Source organism: Erinaceus europaeus, chromosome 17, assembly GCF_950295315.1.
Source record: "Erinaceus europaeus chromosome 17, mEriEur2.1, whole genome shotgun sequence".
Lineage (NCBI taxonomy): Eukaryota > Metazoa > Chordata > Mammalia > Eulipotyphla > Erinaceidae > Erinaceus > Erinaceus europaeus.
In genome coordinates this window covers 71,713,333-71,736,941 of record NC_080178.1, presented here as the reverse complement: position 1 = coordinate 71,736,941, position 23,609 = coordinate 71,713,333, and the positions used below count along the sequence as shown (strand labels likewise).

The window sequence follows — 23,609 nt, the reverse complement described above, 5'->3', positions numbered from 1 at the left end:
ACGGGTATAATTCCACACCGTTCCTACCACCAGAGTTCTGTGTCCCCATTCCCTCCAATGGAAGTTATAGCAGGTCTCCGAAGGTCACATATATGGGTTGACCATTATTTCTATAGCCATCTGTCTATATTTACATATATTTGCCCATTTTCCCCTAGGTTCCTGCCTTCTCTCCTTTCTAAGTCACACCCACACACTTCTAGATGTCTCTCCTTTTTCCTCTTCTCTCTTTGGGTCCTGATGGAGTTGGAGTTCAGAGCCCTCTGGTCATCTTCCCCTAATATTTCTCCCCTTTCTGGCTTTATCTTTGCTACTGGAATAGGCTACTTAGAAATGATGGTTGGATTAGGCATTGCCTGGTTTTTGGTGCTCCTTTGAACTGAGAAAGGATGAGAGAAATGCAAGAAATCCAAGGGCATAGATGCAACCCACTGAAAGTTCCACGGGATCCATAGACTTGTCAAACAAAACGCTCTGTTTGCTTCAGGTTGCCGTGATGACACAGTGCTGTGATAACATTTGATTTTCCTGTGTCCACCATGACCACATTTTTTGCAAGTCAGAGTTCAGGTTTATCAAGTTAATAAGGAAGCTCAGGTTGATTTAAGGGATAATTTTGAGTTCAGGAGATAGGTTGTAGCTCCTGAAATAATGGAGTCCTTGATGTATTTTCAGTCAGTCAGTAGAGCTTTTGGACAGTAAGCCAGTTTAGAGCACCTGTCATTGAAAATACGGGTTTACTGGAAGCAGCCCAGGTGTCCACAGCAGCTGAGTGGCAGAGTAGGTTGTGGTCTGTATGCACAGCGGAATACTACTCCGCTATTAAAAATGGTGACTTCACCCATCTTGGATGGAGCTTGAAGAAATCGTGAAATGAGATAAGTCAGAAGCAAAAGGATGAATATGGGGTGGTCTCACTCATAGAAGTTGAAGAACAAGATTGGAAGGGAAAACACAAAGTAGAACTTGGACTGGAGGTGGTGTGTTGCACCACAGTAAAGTCAACGACTGCCACCTCTCCAGATTCAAAGGAGGTCTCGAAACTTGACATCAGGCTCAACCTGACGCTGTGGACTGGCTACGGAAGAAGGGCCAACGCTAGAAGAAGAAGATGAACCACAGTAAAGGACTCTGGGGTGGGGGAGGGTTCAGGTCCTGGAACAGGATGGCAGAGGGGGACCTAGTGGGCGTTGTATTGCTATGTGGGAACTGTGAGAAATGCTATACTTGTACAGACTCCTGTATCTTTTTCTTTATTGGGGGATTAATGGTTTACAACCAAGAAAATAGTTTGTACATGCATGACATTTCTTTCTTTTCTTTTTCTTTCTTTTTTGGCCCCCAGGGTTATCTCTGGGGCTCTGTGCCTGCATTATGAATCCACTGCTCCTGGAGGCTATTTGCTTTCCCTTTTGTTGCCCTTATTGTTTTATCATTGTGGTCATTATTGTTGTTATTGATGTTGCTGTTGGATAGGAAATGGAAAGAGGAAGGGAAGACTGGGAGAGACAGACACCTGCAGACCTGCTTCACTGCCTGTGAAGTGACTCCCCTGCAGGTGGGGAGCTGGGGGCTCGAACCGGGATCCTTAACGTTGGTCCTTGCACTTTGTGCCACGTGCACTTAACCCACTGCGCTACCTCCCGACCCCCCATGCATAACATTTTCCACATAACAATACAACCCCCAGGAGGAGGACCTCGTGTGCCAGGACCTGAACCGTCCAAACTACTGTATTTTACTGTCAACTGTAAACCTTTAATCTCCCAAGAAAGAAATTAAAAAAAAGAAAGAAAACATAGGTTTGTAGTTATTACCGGTTTGGTAGAATTGGTGGTGTAGCAAGTCAGCGTGTGTGCAGTGAGCTGAAGGAAGGCAGTGAGAAGGTCCCTCCTTGGTCCACGCCCCACCCTCTCTGCTCAGCTCTGGCACTTAGCTCTCAGCTCGGGGAACGTGGAATACTTTGTCTTTTTCATGGCTCGTGTATCTGCAGTGTCTTTAGTTTATTCTGATTTAAACCAGCAAGAGGTGGGATACTCTGTAGCTGCTCTCAGCATTTAAAATATGATTGTGTGCTTTCCAAGAAGACAAAAATGAATTTATTTCATGATTTTTAAAAAATTTTATTTAAACCAGAACACTGTTCAGCTCTGGCTTATGGTGGTGTGGGGGTGGGGGTGGGATTGAACCTGAGACTTTGCAGTCAGCCTCAGGCATGAGAGTCTCTTTGCATAACCATTATGCTATTTATCCCCACCCATTCTGATGATTTTTTTTTTTTTTTTTACTTCTGTATTATTCAGAGAAAAATCTTGGACTTAAAACTATGGGTGTTGTAGCTACGGACACATGGTAGCAGTTTCAGGGTGAATCGGCAGTTCTCTCAGGGCACAGGGAAGGGGAGGGAAAGACCCCTTGAAGGTGCCACGGTTTGACCCTTTCTCATTTTATCCCCATCACAACCAAAATATAACTGTAATTTTTTCATCTTTGATGGCAGCAAACTGTCATTGAGAGGCTGAGAAATTGGCCATGGTTATGCAGATACAGGGACAGGGTCAGAATACAAAACCAAGTCGGAAGACTTGAAATAAGACCCAGAAAGGTCCTTAAGGATTTTGATCGAAAGAGTCTCTCTAAGTACCATTTTTCATCTCTTCCTGCTGGCATTCCTTCGTGTGGTGTGAGTAATTACAGCTGCTGAACATTCGGAGACACTGGACATTCTGAGATTGATGTAACTTTAGTCTGACTCAGGGCAAACACCAGTAACTAGCATGAGAATTCCCCCAAGGAGGTCCCAGGACCCCTGGACTTGCAGGATAGTCCTGTAAGGCAAGTTAGTGAAATTTAGTGCACTTGAGATGAATGACACCATTATTTGTTGGAGAACCACAGCAAAGACCAACATACTAAAGGTGCTTTGAACTCGTGCAGGTCCTAGGCACTATGCTACAATACAGTCCTACGCACTGTATTGAATCCTTAGAAAATCCTGAAGCCGGTTCTGTTGTACTCCCCCCTTTTTTTTTTACCTCCAGGTTTATACTTGGGGTTCAGTGTCTGCACTATGAATCCACTGCTCCTGGAGGCCATTTTGTTGCCCTTGTTGTTGGATAGGACAGAGAGAAATGGAGAGAGGAGGCGAAGACAGGGGGAGAGAAAGATAGACACCTGCAGACCTGCTTCACCGCCCATGAAGTGACCCCTCCCCCCGCAGGTGGGGAGCTGGGGGCTCGAACTGGGATTCTTAACGCCAATCCTTGAGCTTTGCGCCACCTGTGCTTCACCCATTGCGCTACCGCTCGACTCCTGCCAGTTCACTTTTAACTCAGACTGCCCTGTGGTGCCCCTCTCTGCCTACGCCGTTTCTCAGTGTCTGCTCCCACTGGGAGTCTCAGGAGACCAGCGAGTCTGTTGATCCCTATGACTCTTCAGCTGATAAAGTCTGGGCTAGGCATCATTATAGTTAGATGTTAAATAGTTACATGGCTTTGGTCAAGTCATTTAATTTCACTCTTGATTTTTTTTTTTTCACGTAAGTGCAGATAAAGATAAAAGCTCCCCTTTACATTGATGTGTGTGTGTGTGTGTGTGTGTGTGTGTGTGTATATATATATATTTTTATTATTAAAAATTTTTTTATCTTTATTTACTGGACAGAGACAGCCATAAATCAAGAGGGTAGGGAGGGGGTGATAGAGCCACCTGCAACACTGCTTCACCACTTGGGAAGCTTTCTCCCTGCAGGCGGAGACCAGGGAATTAAACCTGGGTCCTTGCACATTGTAACATGCTCAACCAGGTGGCCCCACTACTTGGTGAAGCTTCCCCCCTGTAGATGGATGGGGACCAGGGGCTTGAACATGGGTCCTTGTGTATCTTAGTGTCTGTACTTAGTGGGCTACACAGAGCCCCTAAAACAAACCTTTGATTAATCTTTTTTTTTTTTTTTTTTTGCCTCCAGGGTTATCACAGGATCTCATTGAATCCTGCACTGTGAATCCACTGCTCCTTGTGGCCATTTTTTGGATAGGATAGAGAGAAGTTGAGAGAGGAGGGAAGAGACAGAGACACACACACACAGAGAGAAAGACAGACAGACAGACAGACAGATCTACAGACCTGCTTCACCACTTGTGAAGCGTTCCTTCTACATGTGGGGAGTGGGTCCTTGTGCTTAGTATTATCTGTACTTAACCTGGTGTACCACTGCCCCTCCCTCACCATTAACTAAATTTAATCTCAGAGATTTTATTTTCAGTGCTTGGTAAGGATGAAAAGGGAACTCTGAAGAGATCTGGTTAAGCTAAGAAAAGTGTCTTCCAGTGTGCTACTGTTTGAATTTGAAAGATGGAAGAGAAAGCATGCTCTAACTAAGCTTTTCTAACACAAACGCCTCTAGAGAAAAGGGTGGTCTCCAACGATGCTGAGAGAGTCGGACATACTTGTGCAAACAATGAACTGAGAATGTATCATAAACCTTAATGTAAATTGCAAGGCTTCTAGACTAAACCTTGGAAGAGAATCTCCATGACCTTGGTTTTAGTAATGAGGTTTTTATATGCAGAATCAAGTGTAGATTATCGAAAGAAAAAGTTGATAAGGTGGATTTTATTAAAATGTAAATCTTGAGCTCTGCAAGGGCTCTAGAGAATGAAAAAAAAAATCAAGCTACTGGAAGAAGCATTTGAAGTCATGCTTCTGGTAGACGATTTCTGTGCCTGGCTTCGAGCCCCCCCTCCCTGCTCCCCACTTGCAGCCGGGACACTTCATGAGCGGCGAAGCAGGTCCGCAAGTGTCTTTCTATGTCTCTCCCTCTCTGTCTCCCCTCCTCTCTCAGTTTCTCTCTGCCCAATAGAATGAAAAGAACAAAAAAAAAGGGAGGGGGATGGCTGCAAGGAGCATTGGATTCTTCTGCTTACTATCTTTCTTGGATAGCAACAACCAGAAATTGAGAGGAAGGGGCAGAGAAGGAGAGAGACAGAGGGACACCTGCAGCCCTGCTTCACCCCTCGAAAAGGCTTTCCCCCTGCAGGTGGGGACTGGGGGTTTGAACCCGGGTCCTTGCACAGTGGAATATATGCACTCAACCAGGTGCACCGCCACCGGGCCCCAACAGTGCATTCTTAATGCTGGCACCAAGCCTCTGCCCAATAACCCTGGAGAGCAAAAAAGAAGTATTTATGCATGCCTGAAATATACAGAGTTCTTCAAAGTCAACAATAAGCAAACAGCCCAATTTTTTAAATGGACACAGAGCGAGATACCCGAATGACAGCCACACTCCCCACACCCCTTGCCATTCAGGAGATGCTGGCTGAATACGGCACCACACACCCACGAGAATGGCCGCCCTCCAGCTCGCTCTCAGCGCTGCTTGCTGCTGAGAACAGAAAGGGCGGCAGCGGGAGCTCACCTTCTGCGGAAGGCGCCGCGGCCCAGCCCGGCCCGGTACAGCTGCTGGGGAGACCCTGCCAGTGTCTGGCGGAGAGAGGCATAGCTCTTCCGCAAGACCCAGCAGTCATCTTGTTCGTCTCTCACCTAGGAATGAATGCACGACTGAACCCAGAGGGCTGAGAAACAGCAACACTGGGGCCTGGCGGTGGCGCACCTGGTTGAATGCACAGGCTACACTGCGCAAGGACCCGGGTTCAAGCCCCTGGTCCCCACCCGCAGGGGGAAAGCTTCACGAGTGGTGAAGCAGGGCTGCAGGTGCCTCTCTGTCTCTCTCCCTCTCTATCTCTTCCTCCCCTCAATTTCCTTCTGTCCCTATCCAATAATAAATAAACTAAAAAAAAAAAAAAAAGAAAAGAAATAGCCAAATCCAGTAGTAAAAAGCGCATCTGACTCCAAGACTCTCGTCTGCCTGTCTTCCTCCCTTTCTGCCTCTGCTTCTTTCTTACTTCTTTTTATTTAATTTTTGTCAGTTTTATTAGTGATTTAATACCGATTTACAAAATTAAGAGAACAGGGGTACAACTCCGCACCGTCCCCACCTCCAGAGTTCCGTGTCCCCATTCCCTACATTGGAAGCTACAACAGTTCTCCCAAGGTCACAGATATGGGTTCACTGTTAGCTCTATAATTATCTGTCTATATTTGGATAGATTTGCCCAGTCCCCCCTTTTCTCTTCCTTTCCAAGTCGCACCTACACTTGTTACTACTTTTGAATGTCCCTCCTTTCCCCCCCCCCTCTCTCTGGGTCCTGATAGAGTCCTCCGTTCATCTTCACTTATTTTAATATTTCCTCCTGTAAGAGTGTGGACCAAATTCTTCCCTCCCCCTTCCTTCCCCCAGGGTAATCACTGGGGCTAGGTGCCTGCACTATGAATCTACTGCTCCTGACAGCCATTTCTTTTTTTTTTTTCCCTATTGTTGTTGTTATTGCTTTTGGACAGAACAGAGAGGAACTGAGAGAAGGCGAAGACAGAGGGGAGAGAGAAAGATATACACCTGCAGCCCTGCTTCACCGCCCACGAAGTGACCCCCCTGCAGGTGGGGATCCTTATGCTGGTCCTTGTGCTTTGCACCATGTTTGCTTAATTTGCTGCATTACTGCCTGGCTCCCTGGACTAAAATTCATTATGTGGTACAGAAAGTGGAACATCTGGTCTATGTAATTGCTTCTCCACTGGATGTTGGCAGGTGGATCCACACCCCCAGCCTGTTTCTATCTTTCCCTAGTGGGGCAGGGCTCTGGGGAGGTGGGGTTCCAGGACATACTGGTGAGGTCATCTGCCCAGGGAAGTCAGAATGGAATTATGATACCATCTGCAGCTTGGTGGCTAAAAGACAGTAAGATATAAAGCAGGACAAAATGGTTAATGATCAGAAGCCAGAAAGTAGGAATAGAGCAGATGAAAATAGGGACCTTAGGGTAGAAAGAAGCTAGGAAGTCTATTTTAGGTATGATCCTAAGGGCCCATAACTACCATAGTTTTTGCTTGAGTTTGATAGTTAACATGGAGATGGACAGAAATGTTGTCTGAGAAAATGGCTTCAGGGTAGAAAAAAGGGCTAGAAAGTTGGACTAGGGCAGAGAGTAGCTCCGATCTTGGGAAAAAAATAATCTATGAATAAAGTTAGCTGTTTACCCCTTCCACCGGACCCAGGGACCATATATACTTATATTTAGAACAGGAGCCTGTGTAACCTCTGTCAATATTCTTTAAAAAAATTCAGTAACTGAGACCCGGGTCGTGGCATTCCTGGTTGAGCTCACATGTTACAGTGCAGAAGGACCTGAGTTCAAGTCCACACTCCCCACCTATAAGGGGGAAGCTTCACAAGTGCTGCAGCAGGTCTGTAGTTGTCTCTTTGTTCTCCCCCCTCCTCTCAATTTCTGTTTATATCAAATAAATAAAGATAAAATAATAAGGTTAAAATACTCAGCAAGCTCTCCAGGAGAAATTACTGATTACTGTCAGATACGGTCAATGAAGCAGGTTTGGGGTGAAGCAGGTCTGCAGGTGTCTTTCTCCCCCCCCCCCCCGTCTCCCCCCCTGTGGATTTCTCTCTGTTCTGTCCAACAATAGCAACAATAACAACAACAAAATGGGGAAAAATGGCCTCCAGGAGCAGTGGATTCCTAGTGCAGGAACCTAGCTGGAGTGATAATCCTGGAGGCAAATACTTACACACCAGACAGGCCTTGAGTAGCTTATATTCTCAGGAAAGACTGTAGCAACAGTTTAACCAGCTTCCAGTAAAGCTGGAACAACCGGAGCAAAAAGGAGGTAATAACATTGAATTTTAACTAAAAAAAAAAAAATATATATATATATAAAATAACTACTGATTTTTAAAAATACTTATTTATTGAGAGGGAAGGGGGTCATAGAGAGGGAGAGAGACGCCTGCAGCTCTGCTGCACTGTTTATGAAGCTTCCCCCTGCAGGTGGGAACCAAGGGTTTGAACCAGGGTCCTTGCACATAGTAATTTGCACTTTGCACATTGTAACTTTTGTGCCACCTTCTGGCCCCTCTACTGTGGATTAAGCAGACCTCCCAACCTTCTGCACCCCATAATGACCCTGAGTCCATACTCCAGAGGGTTATTAGAGAGTAGGAAAGCTGTCGGGAGGGGATGGAATGCAGAGTTCTAGTGGTGGGAATTGTGTGGAGTTGTAGCCCTCTTATCTTATGGTCTAGTCAGTGTTTCCATTTTTCAAATAAAAATTGGGCTGTAGCGCAGCAGGTTGAGTGCATGTAGCAGCAGGTTAAGTGCACGTACGTAGCATGAAGCCCAAGGATGGGCCTAAGGATCCCGGTTCGAGCCCCTGGCTCCCCACCTGCAGGCGCTTCACAGGCGGTGAAGCAGGTCTGCAGGTGTCTATCTTTCTCTTCCCCTCTCTGTCTTCCCCTCCTCTCTCCATTTCTCTGTCCTATCTAACAACTATGACATCAATAACAACAACAATAAAAAGAAACCCTTTATCTAATTTGTATTGGTGACTTAATAGTGGCTCACAAGATTATAAAATGACGGGCATAGTTCCACAGCTTATCCACCACTGAACTTGATTGCCACCAGCACCCCCACAGCCAACCCTCTTGCCCCACCCCTCAGCCAAACCACCAGCACGGTTCTCACAAACTCCTAAGAGGCGGTATGGATTCTCTATTTTTTGTTTATTTTGGCAAATTCACATGTTTCAGTTCTTAATATGTCTAAGTTGAATGACATCATCTGGTAGTTAATCTCTTCACATTCTCTGTTTAGTGGAAAACTCCTCCAGTTCTGTTACTTTTGACCCAGGCGATACATTTCCTTTTAATTGCGAAGTGTTGTTACAGTGAACATATATCCCACATTTTCCTTTTGATTGCGAAGTGTTGTTACAGTGAACATATATCCCACAGCCCCCCCCCCCCCCCGCCATTGCTGGGGCTTGGCGACAGCACTGCAAATCCACTACTGCTCCTTGCAGCTGTTTTTCCCCCCTATTTTTATTGGATGGGACAGAGAGAAATTGAGAGGGGAGATGGGGGGGAGAGACACCTGCAGCTCTACTTCATCACCTGTGAAGCATCCCCTCGGCAGGTGGGGAGCCGGGAGCTCGAACTCTGATCCTCACGCTTAGTACTATGTGCGCTTAACCCAGTGCACCACCGCTGGGCCCTCAGACAACTTCTTCTTTTTAAATATTTTATTTATTTATTTTTTAGTGAAAGAGGGATACAGAGAGAAAGATACACAGAGAGAGCTATCAGAGCACTGCTCAGCTCTGGCTTATGGTGCTGCTGGGGACTGAACCTGGGACTTTGGAGCCTCGGGCTTGAAAGTCTTTTGCATAACCATGATGCTGTCTCCCCAGCCCAGACAACTTCTTTATCCAGTCATCCATGGCTGGACATTGAAGTTGCTTCCTCTCCTTGGCTACTGTGTGGATGGTGCAGCTGTGGACACGGGTGCGAATGTCCCTCCCAGTTGGGGATTCCACTTTCTTGGGTAGGTAGGTACCTGAGAGTGGCATGTCGGGTCACAAGATGTTTCTGTTTTTATTTGCTTGAGTGCATACTGTTTTAGATAAATGATGGGGTAGCTGGAGAGAGTAGGCGGTTCTGCACACAGCAGAGTTCAATAATGGATGTGGTCACTCCGCTCTCTAGGATGTAGCTGGATAACTTCCGGCCCTGCAGGGTGGACCAAGGTCACGCAGAGACGCCTCCCGAGGATGGAGGCGGGGGCGAGGGCAGAGTGACTTCACGGTGGAGGAAGCAGACTGCAGGCTCCTCAGCTCGGTGGGAAGACGCAGATCTTGGCGATAAATGAAGGGCTTGTATGTTCCTCTACATGTTACCAGATGGACGTAAAATACAAGACAAGTCAGGGTTGTCACAGGTTAACTAAATCTAATGGGACATGACGCTGAGTCTAACACGGTAGTTTCTGTGGGGTTGTGGGACAGAAGATGAGAACTAAGACAGGGCCAGGTGGTGGTAGGTAGAGCACGCACATTCAGTGTGCAAGCCCAGGTTCAAGTCCCCCGTCCCCACCCACAGAAAGAAGCTTTGTGAGGGATGAAACAGCACTGCAGATCTCTCTGTGTCCCCCACTCCCTCAATTTCTCTCCCATCCCTATCCTCAATAAATAAATAATAAATAAGATAAAGAAAAAACCAATGTATTTTGACCAGAAAATAGTTCTGTGTTCACATACACGTACTTGCCTTTGAATATGTAAGGTGTTTGGAATATGGGGACTTGGCTGTGTCATGCATAAGATTGCTGTGGTATCCTTATAATTTTTTATAATTTTAAAAGTCACAGCAGTTGAGAAGGACAGGGAAGTAACTGGTAAAAGAAGTTACCTATGAAGGACATTTGAAGGGATGATACAGTCTAGGGAGGGGAGGAGTTTTTTTTAAATTGAGTATCTTAAAGATATACTTAATTTTTAATCATGAAAATACAAACAATATTTAAAACTTAAAAATGAAACTATGCTGCTTGGGAATGATAATTCTTTTCTATAGTAACATTTATAAAGAAATGTAGGATATGCCATGCCCATGTGTTGGCCATTCTAACAACTGCTGACGTGGTGGTGATTTTGGGTTCCTTGCTCTTAAATCTGAATGTCGAGAAGCATGTAATTGCACGTGAATGGCCTGGCCTGTAGAGTTCTTGATACTGTTCCAGGCTTTACTCGTTCATTTGCAGCCGTTGCTCCATGGAGGGTCACTTCATTTCCATTTCAGAGGCCCCCCAAGATGCTGCCACGAGGCCTCTCAGACAGCAGGCGTGTTAGGTGCCTGGCAGTATATTTCATTCCAGGTCACGGCTCTTTGTGTCAGGCCCAGCTCAAGTTGTACTAGCTCCTGGGGAGACGGGCACTGAGTTGTGAGGACTGAAGATGTCTGTGTAGACAAAAGTAAAACCAACCAGCTTTTGTTCCTTCTTGTACAGCTACTTTGAACTGGAGAGCAGCGGCCTGAGGGATGAGATCCGCTACCACTACATGCATGGCGGGAAGCCCAGGATGGAGGTTCTCCCGTTCCGGATGGCAGATGGACAGTGGCACAGGGTCGCCCTGTCCGTGAGCGCCTCTCACGTCCTGCTTCATGTTGACTGCAACAGGTATGTCTTTGATTTGTATGTATATTTAGTGTTCCTACCCTTGAAAAGTAGTGGTGAGAAGGATAGAAGAAGAGGAAGAAGAAGAGGAAGAAGAGGAGGAGGAGGAGGAGGAGGAAGGAAGGAGGAAGGAGGAAGAAGAAAGAAAAAAATTACCTTCCCTAAAGCTTTCTGGGAAAGAACACCCCAAGGGACCCTGGTTGTAATGTAACCGACTGAATGGACCATTGGGCATCCTGAAATGAGCAGCTGTGATCCACTAAGAAAACAGTCCGCTGAGATGAGACAGTATCCTGTGATTAGGAGCAGATGTAGAAAAGGTTGACGCCAGACTGGGGGATAGTAAGCGCTCCTTCGTGGCCTCCAAGCCCTGACTGAGATTTCACACCACCGTGACCCCAATGAACTGTGATCTCTAGTGGTTGAGTTCATTCCACAGGACGACGAGCCAGCCAGTCTGCCTGCGAATGAGCCTGAGAAGCCTGCTGTTGGAAAGCAACTAGTTTTCTCCCACCTCCCCAAGCGCGGCTGTGCTCCAGTATCCTTTCCCAGCGGGGATGTCTCCAAGAGGCTGTTCTTTGATTCTTCTGGAAGCAATTCCGTCTGTCCTCTGCAGAGAGCTGCGCCTCCTAGTTGGTCAGGATGGCAAGACTTAGTGTTTATCTGGGGGTTCACAGGAGGCTGTGGTTTGCAATGTGAAGGTGTTATTAAAATTTCTACGGCTCTAGCCGGCCGGGGCTAGCTTCACGGCAGGTAACAGAGACGCGGAAACAACGGCTGGGCAGGGAAGCTGTATTTCTTTATTCAGGAACAACGATTCATAAACTAAACCAAACTAATCACCAAACAAAACTCTGCTGTCTCTTTGCGGCGGCGCAAGCACTCTCTCTTACTCTCGAACTCAGGAACCCTCTGAACTCTGTCACTCTGGAACTCTGGTGGGTTTCCTAGGGGCGGGGCCAAGCGGGCCCGTGAAATTAACAGGACTGATCTAATTCTCTTGGCGGGGGGAGAACTAGAACCCAACGTAAAGCATACAACAATTCCCCCCTTTCTTTTAACTAAATGGCTACAGTACCAAGGGTGTGGGGTGAACAGAAACATATATCATACAGGCATTTTTAAAAAAGAAACTGGCACAAACATGGAGAAACATGTAAGCAAGTAACGAACCAGTGTGCAAAACTTTATCAGCTTAAAAAAAACATTTCTTGCCTCTGGGGGGCGTACTTTTTCGACAGACATTTGCATGGGGGCGGGGAACGGCCTAGAGTCCTAAAGGCAGCTGGCTGCAATTTACTTACTATGAAACAAAACTTGTTATTAGCATATTTCTAATAGAGAAGGAATTTTGAGACTTTTACATAGCAACAACGTCTTTTAACCTTTTGTTACACCCATTCAAGATGGAGTCAGGAAAGGAAACCTCAGGCATGAGAATAATTAGCATAGCCATTGTGCGATCTACCATTTCTAATAGAGAAGGTAATGGAGAGTTTTACATATCAACAAGTCTATTTAACCTTTTGTTTAGACCAACTTAGTTAAAATATATTGCTTGTTAACTAATTTTTACCTCAGACTTTAAATGTAAGTTAATTTTATCTTTATGAGAATTACGTTGAAAACCTTTTTCATTTAACTTTGACTAGTAAGAATTTAGCCTTAAAGTTACTGTTTACCAAACTTTAAACATACACATAAACATGGTCATTAATACACAAGGAGAGAAACCTTTGTTACTAAGACATGTCATTTCAAACACGAATTTAAATCTGTACTGTCTTAGTTGTTGTTGGGGGGGTTCACCATCTGGAGGTGGCTTCTCGCACAGCTTCACTTCTAGGAATTGCAGGTTGCGATCTCTGCACAAATCTCTGCGTACTCCAGCTTGTCTGTCTTCAGACCGGACCGGCGGCTGGAGATCTCGTGTGCCCAGTTTTGGCAGGGAGTCTGGGGGTCCGGGAGGCCTGGGATCGTTCCAGAATTCATAGCAAGAGGGCAGGCAGGCCAGTTTTGTAGAAGGCGTGGGCCTCGGTGCCCAGGGGTGGCGGCCATGAAAGGCCGCCGCGGCCCTGCCCCATGGCCCTGCCATGTTTGCTGCCCTGCTCGCAGTGGCCGAGCAGTGTGGAGGGATCACGCGTCCAGTGCCCTGCACCATGCGGTGGAGAGCCGGCTCCTGTGGGCTGGCCTGCGTGCTGGCATCGGGCTCTTGCGTGGTGGAATCGGGCTCCAGCGTGTTGGCATCGGGCTCCAGCGTGTTGGCATCGGGCTCTAGCGTGCTGGCGTCAGCCTCTTGCGTGCTGGCGTTGGGCTCTTGGGGCTCTTGTGTGCTGGCGTCGGCCTCCTGCGGGCTGCGGGGCTGCGGGCGCGGTGCGCGGGGTTGTCTGGGCGCAGCCGGCTGGCTGGCTGTTTAACCAGGTGGAAACAGCAGCTCCGCGCCTCGCCTCCCGCCCGCTGGCTCTTCCTGCTGGCTGTTCTGAGTTCGCCCGAGCGAGTGGGAACCACAGAGTGGTCCAGAGATAAATGTTCCAGAAACAGCAAGACAGTCTCATGAAGAAAGAGCAGAGGCCTTTGGAGATCTCTTCACAAGCAGAAGAGAAGGCCATAGTGTGTAGGTAGCCAAATTGTCTTTACTTATCTGAGAGATGCGCAGGTCAGGTCCACGTGGGTGCCATTTGTTGTTAAAATTTCGTAGGCTCTTGCTGGCGGGTCTAGCTTCACGGGCAGGTAACAGAGACGCGGAGACAGCGGCTGGGCAGGGAAGCTGTATTTCTTTATTCAGGAACAACGATTCATAAACTAAGACAAACTAATCACCAAACAGAACTCTGCTGTCTCTTTGCAGCGGTGCAAGCACTGTCTCTTACTTTGTAACTCAGGAACTCCGGAACTCTGTCACTCTGGAACTCTGGAACCCTGGAACTCTGGCGGGGTTCCTTGGGCCCGAGAAATTAGCTGGACTGATACAATTCTCTTGGCGGGGGAGAACTAGAACCCAATGTAAAGCATACAACATGAAGGAGCAATTTTTTTAAAAAAAATTTAATTGTATCAGTGATTTAATAATGATCGACAAGATTGTGGGTTAAGAGGGGTACAATTCCACACATTTCCCACCACCAGAGTTCCGTGTCCCCTCCCCGCCATTGGAAGCTTCCCTATTCTTTATCCCTCTGGCACTATGGACCCAGGGTCATTATGGGGTGCAGAAGGTGGGAGGTCTGGCTTCTGTAATTGCTTCTCTACTGAACCATGGTTGTTGGCAAGGGGATCCATCCCCCCAGCCTGTTTCTGTCTTTCCCTAGTGGGGCAGGGCTCTGGAGAGGTGAGGTTCCAGGACACCTTGGTGAAGTCATCTGCCCAGGGAAGTCAGGTTGGCATCTGCAACCTGGTGTCTGAAAAAGCAGTAAGATATAAAGCAAAACAGATTGTTTAATAATCAGGAAATCTAATGTAAGACTAGGGAGTCTATTTTAGGTATATTCTAAGAGCCCCATGACTTTACAAAAATTTTTTTTGAGTTTACTAATTTTTATCTGAGCCCTACAGATAACATGCAAGTGGGCTAAAAGTATTGTCTGGCAAGATAGTGTCAGGGTTGGTCAGATCCATGGGATTTACAGTTAACGACAGTTACATGCTTTTCTCATATTTGGAATAACTCTCTACTCTGACTAGCGTTCTAGTCCTATTTCCAACTCTGATCTGATACTATCTCTTATTGTCTTTTCTTTTTATTTAAATTTATTTATTTATTTATTTTTTAATTAGAACACTGTTCACCTCTGGCTTATGGTAGTGCTGGGGATTGAACCTGGGACCTCAGAGCCTCAGGCTTGAAAGGCTTTTGCATAACCATTATATTGTCTCCCCAGCCCAATCTTTCCTTTCTTTTTTTCCCTTCCCATCTCTTCCCTTCCCTTTCCTCCCCCCCCCTCTTTTTTTTACCAGAGAATGGCTCAGCTCTGGCTTATGGTGGTGCAGGGGATTGAACCTGGGACTTCAGAGCCTCAGGCATGACAGTCTGTTTGCATAAACTTTATGCTATCTCCCACCACCCTGAAGGAGATATATTGTCTCCTTGTCTGTCACTGGAGTGAGTTTATTGCCAACCTCAGTGAGGAGGCTGTAGGTCTCTGTCAGCTATTTCTAGGTGTACTGTGGGGTAATGGTGGTCACAAGGAATGTTTTGATGTCTCCAAAATAAATCCTTATGGATAGTAATCTGAGTCCAACTGTAGAACTTTTCTCCTGTGTTTAAAAAAAATTTATTTATTTATTATTGGATAGAGACTGAGAGAAATTGGGAGGGGGAGGAGCAGATAGGGAGCGAGAGAGACAGAGAGACATCTGCAGCCCTTCTTCACCACTTATGAAGCTTCCTCTCTGCAGGTGGGGACCAGGGCCTTGAACCTGGGTCCTGCTGCACTGTAATGTGTGTGCTTAACCAGGTGTATCACTGCCTGGCCCCTTTATAACTCTTTTTATAAAGCTTTCTGATCAGTCACCATTCATTGCTGGTTCTCATTAATGGCACCGTCCAAATTAAAATTGCTTTTCAGTTACAGAACTTGTCCCCTGAGCCCAGGATAAAGAAAAAAAGGCATAAAAAAAGGAAAAAGGCATATGGTGGGCACAGTCTTCATTCTGGGAACCAACAGGAAGGGGCATATTCCTACCAGACATGGTTTCAAAGAGGCGCTTGACGGTATTTGGCCGTTGAAGTCTGCAGTGTCTCTTGGAAAGGACCTAGAAAGGCAGACAACAGGAGTGTGTGTTAGGATTGAAGTGATGTCTGCCATCTTGAGATGAGACAGGATCGGTGGCCAGGCTGTGACGCACCTGGTTAAGTACATACATCACAGTGCACAGAGATCCAGGTTCAAGCCCCTGGTCCCCACCTGCAGGGGGGAAGCTTCACGAATGGTGAGGCAGGGATGCAGGCATCTCCCTGTCTCTGTCTCTCTCTGTCTCTATCTCCCCCTCCCCTCTCAATTTCTTTCTTGTCTCTATCCAATAATAAATAAAAATAAATTTAAAAAATTCAAAAAGAAAACAGCCATTATTCCTTTTGATGACACCTCCTTAGGATCCCTCCTGAAATTCTGAAGAGTCGTGGCTTCAGTTAGCTATCATGTTGTTGGTGTGTGTGTGTGTGTGTGTGTGTGTGTGTGTGTGTGTGTGTGTGTGTGTCTGTGTGTGTGTGTGTCCATCCCCCACAGAAACCTTTGGCTTTTTCTCACCCTGTACTCTACTCCTCAGTTGGGGAGCCTGGGTAAAACCAGTTCTCAGCTCCTCTGTCTCCCTCTCCCTCTCCCTCTCCCTCTCCCTCTCCCTCTCCCTCTCCCTCTCCCTCTCCCTCTCCCTCTCCCTCTCCTTCTCTCAATTTTGTATTTTTTACCAGAACACTGCTCAGTTCTGGCTTATGGTGGTGCAGGGGATTGAACCTAGGACCTTGGAGCCTCAGGCCTAAGAGTCTCTTTGCGTAACCATTATGCTACCTCCCCACCCCCTCAGCTGCTCTCTACTTGCATCTTTAAAAACTCACTGGAGACTTGCCTAGAACCAAACACTTCTGTTCCCTCTAGCCCACCACTCTTAATGCCAATCAAATGAGGACCAGAAGGCCCCCAAATCTGCTGTATGAAGCCCAGAAAAATAAGTCAAAGTCCTTGGTTGGTAGGTGTCAGGGCTTGTATTTCTCAGATAGCAGGAGTCACTTGGAACCTTATGACTGATTATATAATAGACTCAGTCATGTCCTTAGCCATATGCTCAGTCATGTGAATTTAGGCAAGTTGATTTCTCTACATCTCAGTTTCTTAATTAAAATTTTTTTTACTATCTTTATTTATTGGATAGAGACAGCCAGAAATCAAGAGGGAGGGGGTGATAGAGAGGGAGAGACAGAGAGACACCTGCAAAGTTGATTCACCACTTGCGAAGCATTTCCCCTGCAGGTGGGGACCGGGGCTCGAACTCGGGTCCTTGCACATTGTAACTTGTGTGCTCAACCAGGTGTGCCAACACCCGGCCCCTTAATTTCTTTTTTTATTAATATTTATTTATTCCTTTTTGTTGCCCTTGTTGTTTTATTGTTGTAGTTATTATTGTTGTTGATATTGTTGATGTTGTTGTTTGGATAGGACAGAGAGAAATGGAGAGAGGAGGGGAAGACAGAGAGGGAGAAAGGTAGACACCTGCAGACCTGCTTCACCGCGTGTGAAGCGACTCCCCTGCAGGTGGGGAGCCGGGGGTTCCAACCAGAATCCTTACGCCAGTCCATGTGTGCTTAACCCGCTGTGCTATCACCTTAATTTGTTTCTTAATGGAGATAATCTATGGAAAGAAATTAAGGTAGCATTTGACCTTGGAGGTGCATATGACGTGTTGCTGTTGTATTCTGCACATCTGTGGTGAGCCTTTGACTTGGTCACCAAGTTTTGACCTACTTGACCTTGACCTCTGCGGCAGGAACTGGGAAGGCTGTGGAGGCTGAAAGATGAGGGCGTCAGCGTCCACTGTGATGACGGACTGGTGGAGGTTATAGATAATCCTTCTTTCAAGAATTTTTATTCGCTGCATCATGCCATGACATCTTGTCCTTTATGTAAGGTCTTGGAAAATATGAGTTTTATAGAGAGATTGAGAGAAAGAAAGGCCCTGAAGACTGGGACATAGGAGAGATAGATTATTTATTAATTTATAAAAAGGAAATATTGACAAAACCATAGGATAAGAAGGGTACAACTCCATACAACTCCCACCACCCGAGCTCCATATCTGACCCCTCCCCTGAGAGCTTTCCCACTCTCTATCTCTCTGGGAGTGTGGACCCCGGGTCATTGTGGGTACAGAAGGTGGAAGGTCTGGCTTCTGGAATTGCTTCCCTGCTGAACATGGGTGTTGACAGGTCGATCCATACTCCCAACCTGTCTCAGGAGAGGTAGATTTCTATTTTGGTGTGCGAAACTATTGTGCGAAAAGTCTAGAAACATAATTTTATTTTAGTTTTCTTACTTATTTTTAAAAATTTATCAGTGATTAATATTGGTTCCCAAAGTTACAAGATAACGGTTACAGCTCCACACTGTTCCCACTGCCCGAGTTCTGTGTCCGCAGTGCCTCTGCTGGAAGCTACAGTAGTTCTCCCAAGGTCGCAGATATGGGTTTACTATTATTTCTGCACTATCTGTCTGTGTTTGTAGATATTTGTCCCCCACTTTCCCCTACAATTCTATATTCTCTTTCTTTCCAAGTCTCCCTCTCCCCTCCCCACATCTATTACTACATCCAAACGTCCCTCCTTTTCCCCTCTTCTCTCTCAGGGTCCTGATGGAATTAAGGTTCAGAGCCCTCTGGTCATCTTCCTGTAACATTCTTCTCCACTGGAGTATGGGCCATAAATAAAATTCCATATTTCTGTAATTGCTTCTCCGCTGGACATGGGTGTTGGCAGGTGGATCCATATCCCCAGCCTGTTTCTGTCTTTCCCTAGTGGGCCAGGATTCTGAGGAGGTGAGGTTCTGGGACACGGTGGTGAGGTCATCTGTCTAGGGAAGTCATGATGGCGTCATGGTTGTGTCTGCAACTTGGTGGCTGAAAGGGAGGGAGTGGGATATAAAGCAGGACGAAATGAATACTGAGCAGTAACCAAAAAAGTCGAAGCAGAGCAGAGGGAATAGGTGTCACAGAGTGCAAGGAAGTGTGGAAGTCTATTTTAGGTATGTTTTAGGAGCCTATAACTATTGTACTTTTTGCTTGAGTTTGAAAGCTAACATGGAGTTGAACAAAAATACTTTCTGGGGGGCCAGGTGGCAGTGCAGTGGGTTAAGTGCATGTGGCACAAAGCGCAAGGACCAGCACAAAGACCCTGGTTCGAACCCCGGCTCCCCACCTGCAGGAGAGTCGCTTCACAAGCAGTGAAGCAGGTCTGCAGGTGTCTGTCTTTTTCTTCTCCTCTCTGTCTTCCCCTCCTCTCTCCATTTCTCTCTGTCCTATCCAACAACAACATGGCAACATGTCCTACCCAATAACAGCATGGCAACAATAACAATAAAACAACAACAGTAACATCAAGGGCAACAAAATGGAAACAGTGGTCTCCAGGAGCAGTGCATTTGTTGTGCAGGCGTAATACCCCAGTGATAAACCTGGAGGCAAAAAATAAATAGATAGATAAAGAAATACTGTCTGAGAGGATGATGTCACAACTTTTTCATAGTCTTAATGACATGTACTGCTGTGGACAGTCACCACCACACCAGGAAGTCTCCCACAAGAGTAATACTGTAGATGGTTCAAGCATCCAAGTCTTTGAAATGACGAGGAAAAGCTAGCCTAGGCCCTTCTGCTGCTTCAAGGACTTGGCTCTGCAGGATTTATCACCTTTTCTTGGGTTAAAATTGAGGAAACTGAGCCTTTTCAGACCTAATACCACAAATTGTCACAAGAAAATTGACGGCCTTTTCAGCCAGTACTTCGAACACTTTTTTGCTGGCTCCCAAGGCCTGCCCTTCTCTCCTTGCTCCAGCTGTTTAGCAGGGGCCTTGTTAGAAGCTCCCAGCCCGGAAGCCACGGGGCACCTCAAGCCAGAATCATAAAAGGAACCATTCACTGGGGCTGTTAGCCTGATTATGTCCATTGCCTTGGGTTTTTCTCTTGCTGCCTTTATGTTAATAGTTGCCAGGGAAATTTAGAACGAGTCCTGAAATAAGCTCCCATAGATTCTTCTGATCCCATTCCCAGCTCACCCTCAGGCCTGTCTCCATTATCCATGAAACTGAATTTACTGACATCTGGGATTCAGTGCCCAATTACTCACCACAAGAGGGATATTCTTGCTTGCTCTTTATTTGGTCATTTAAAAATTTCAGCCAGCTTATCCAGTCAGTATATCAGAGTTTCTGGCTGTGTGTATGTGGAGGATACAGAGAAAAGTCGCTGCCCTCTGAAAGCTCATGGTACAGTTGTGGCATCATTGGGATGTTCCCACCCCCAAACACATGCTGGTACAGCTCAGTGGATATCTGTGAAAGTGGGGAACAAAGTGGGGAGCCCAGCTGAGCAGTGGCGAATAGTTGCAAAAAGTCGCTCCGTCATCTTGGGCTTGAAGTGTCAGGAGAGCTGAGCTTAGCAGCTAGGAGACAGTCTCCAAGTGCTTTCCATTCAAACTATGCATTCAACCTGTGGCCAGAACTTTTTTTTTATTAGTGACTTAATAATGATCCAGAAGATTGTGGGATAGGAGGGGTACAACTCCACAGAGTTCCCACCACCAGAGTTCCATGTCCCATCCCCTCCATTGGAAGCTTCCCTATTCTTTATCCCTTTGGGAGTCTGGACCAAAAAATCTTTCTGGGGAGCAGAAGGTGGGAGTTCTGGCTTCTGTGATGGCTTTTCCACTGGACATGGGTGTTGGCAGATTGTTTCTGTCTTTCCCTCCTTGTGTAGGGCTTTGGAGAGATGGGTTTGCAGAATTCACGGGCGAGGTTGTCTATCCTGGGAAGTCAGGTTGGTGTCCTGGTAGCATCTGCAACTTGGTGGCTGGAAAGCATTAAGATACAAAGCAGAACAAATTGTTTCATAATCAGGAGTCTAAAGGTAACAGATGATATTTGGGGTCTTTATGTTGGAAGAAGCTAGGGAGTCTATTTTAGGTGTATTCTAAGAGGCCCATGACTTTACTAATTTTTGCCTGATCCCAACAGCTAACATGCAGTGGTGGACTAGGAGTATTGTCTGGGACGATGGTGTCAGAGTTGAGGATAGGACTAGAAAGCTGGATATGGGCAGAGAGAAGCTCCCAAATATGGGAAAAGTATGTAAATACCACTAACAGTGAGCCCTGTCGATCTGACGTGCCCAGGGCGCATGTCTGTTCACATTCAGCACAGGAGCCTGTGTGACCTCTGCATCCCAGCCAGTCTGAGCTCACAGTCCATGGTCACAGCTGGGAACATTCTAGGCTGCACTCATCTCAGGACCGACGGTCTCCTCTCCCTTCAAAGATGGGGTTGTTTTCATCATTGTTGTTTCACCTTGAGGGCGAGGTCCTATACAGGCCAGAACTTTCTGAGAGCTGTAGGTGTCTCTCCTTTAACTCCATCACCTCCTCCTCTCCCCTCACGGCTAGAAAAAATGTGTCTGTTAATCACTGTGAGCTTAATGTGCAGCTTGATGATACGAGAATCCGGCATGAAGCCCAGCCAGTCTATCTTGGCGTTACTCTCGATCGCACTCTGTCATTTCACGAACATCTCATAAAAACTGCAGCAAAGGTGGGCGCGAGGAATCACATCATTGCAAGACTGGCCAGCTCCTCATGGGGCGCGAGCGCTTCCACACTACGATCATCCTCTCTGGCATTATGCTATTCCACTGCAGAATACTGTGCCCCAGGATGGTTCTGTAGCCCCCATGTCCACTTGGTCGATTCCAAATTATATTCCTCCATGAGGATAATTTCTGGAACCATCCGTTCCACCCCGGTTCCATGGCTGCCAGTTCTTAGCAACATCGCCCCGTCAGATATTCGTTGGGATGCGGCATCATCTAAGTTCATTTCCCACATCTACGCTCGACCGGACCTGCCAATCTACGCGGATATCTTCGCCCACCCTGTCCAACGCTTGACGTCTCGTCACCCAGTCTGGTCCCCTACGCCTACACTGAACTTCTCTGTTCCAGACTCTTGGAAACAGAGTTGGCAGTCAGCTGAGGTAAAGAACAAACACCTCATCACAGACCCCTGCAAGCGTCAACCCGGCTTTGACCTAGCACGTTATGACTGGGCCCTCCTCAATCGCTATCGAACAGGACATGGCCGGTGCGCCGCTATGTTCCATCGCTGGGGAGCCAGAGACGACCCGAACTGCCCCTGCGGCTGCAGACAGACTATGACCCACATGGTCAACGACTGCCACCTCTCCAGATTCAAAGGAGGTCTCGAAACTTGACATCAGGCTCAACCTGACGCTGTTGTCTGGCTACGGAAGAAGGGCAAATGCTAGAAGAAGAAGACTGTTCCTTTCCACACAGCCTGCAACTATTGCTTCATTAGTTCATATGTGTGGAAGCGTGACCCATTCCCTGCCCTACCTGTAGCCTAATCATCAACCTGCCAGGGCATTAACTCAGTGATTAATAGTCTAGACAGTCACGCGCGTTTTTCACTGCGTGACTTTGTTCTGATTTCTGCACGCAACTGTTACTTAAGAGCCTTCAGCGTCAGAGGAAAAGCTTTCTAAAGAAGTCAGTATTTCATGGTGTCTGTGTGATGTTTCAGGACAGCTCTGGGGTTGGAGCATCTGTTTCTAGCTACTGGTTTTTCATCATGAAGTAGGGTGAGATGGTGTCTTTCTTTCCGAAGCTCCTCAAGTATTTAGAGATTTCATCTTATTGTGCTTCATGTTATTGAAGGTTCTCAGGCCACATTTGTTATGTACGCCACTGAGTTTTATTCAGAGGGGTTTGTTTTCCCCTTCCCCAGCAGCGTACAGAGGGAATTCAGAGATGTTTATCAAAGGTCATAGCTCTCAGGAGAACCAGACCATGAGCTTCCCTCTCCTCGACTCCTGACTGATTAAATTGTCAGGAGCCAAAACACGTGGACACAACTCATCAGAAGAAATACCATTGAGAAGCCAGCCTACTCCTCATATCCGCTGGCTCAGCGGCTCCAGCTCCTCTGTCCTGGAAAGGGTGATCTGTAGGGAAGAGGGAGGGCTTGCCCAGTTGTGAGCTGAGGACTGCTTACCTCACAGTAGAGACAGGCAGCCCGGGAAATCCCTGCAAGGAGCTCTCCTGGGACCTGGAAGCAGCCTTTGAACTCCTCCCAACCCACGTGGAAATGCAGGGCGTTTCTGCGGCTTTCCACCAGTCTTTGCTTCTGGTCCATGCCCTTGATGTTCAGGCTCTCTGGTTTCTGTCTTGTAAGCCTCACAGAGCCAGTGGCAGTGCTGCTTAGAGGACAGTGTGCGTGTCTGAGTGGCGAGTGGGAATTAGACCACAAGGGGGACAGCTGAGGGAGCAGAGGGGTGGAAGGGAGAGAGGGAAAGCAAGGGAGCTGAGTCTGTTCTTTCTGCCCAGACATATGGATTCTGTAGCTTAATTTAGACTGAAATGAGCCCTGGGCCCTGGCTTTGACTTTTTTTAAAAAAAACTTCCGGAGATCAAGCAGTAGTGCAGTGGGTTAAACACACGTGGCGTGAAGTTCAAGGCCTGGTGTAAGGATCTCGGTTCAAGTCCCCAGCCCCTCACCTGCAGGGGGGTTGCTTCATAGGCAGTGAAGCAGGTCTGCAGGTGTCAGTTTTTCTCTCCCCTCTCTGTCTTCCCCTCCTCTCTCGATTTTTCTCTGTCCTATCCAACAACAATGACAGCAGTAATAATAGTAACATGCTAAACAACAATGGTATCAAAAGGGAAAAAAGAGCCTCCAGAAGCAGTGATTCGTAATGCAGGCACCGAGTCCCAATGATAACCCTGAAGACAAAAAAAAAAAAAAAAAAAAAAAGACTTCCA

The 23,609-nt window shown here is 46.8% G+C and overlaps 1 protein-coding gene across 3 annotated transcripts in view; it reads left to right on the top strand.

The window, feature by feature from the left end:
- NELL1 (neural EGFL like 1) overlaps positions 1–23,609 on the top strand; it is a 572,342-nt gene that overhangs the window by 74,326 nt on the left and 474,407 nt on the right. For all 3 annotated transcript variants that reach the window (XM_060177021.1, XM_060177020.1, XM_060177019.1), the window contains exon 4: positions 10,917–11,087. In XM_060177021.1, the coding sequence (XP_060033004.1) occupies positions 10,917–11,087 (171 nt within the window). The remainder of the gene's footprint in view (positions 1–10,916; positions 11,088–23,609) is intronic.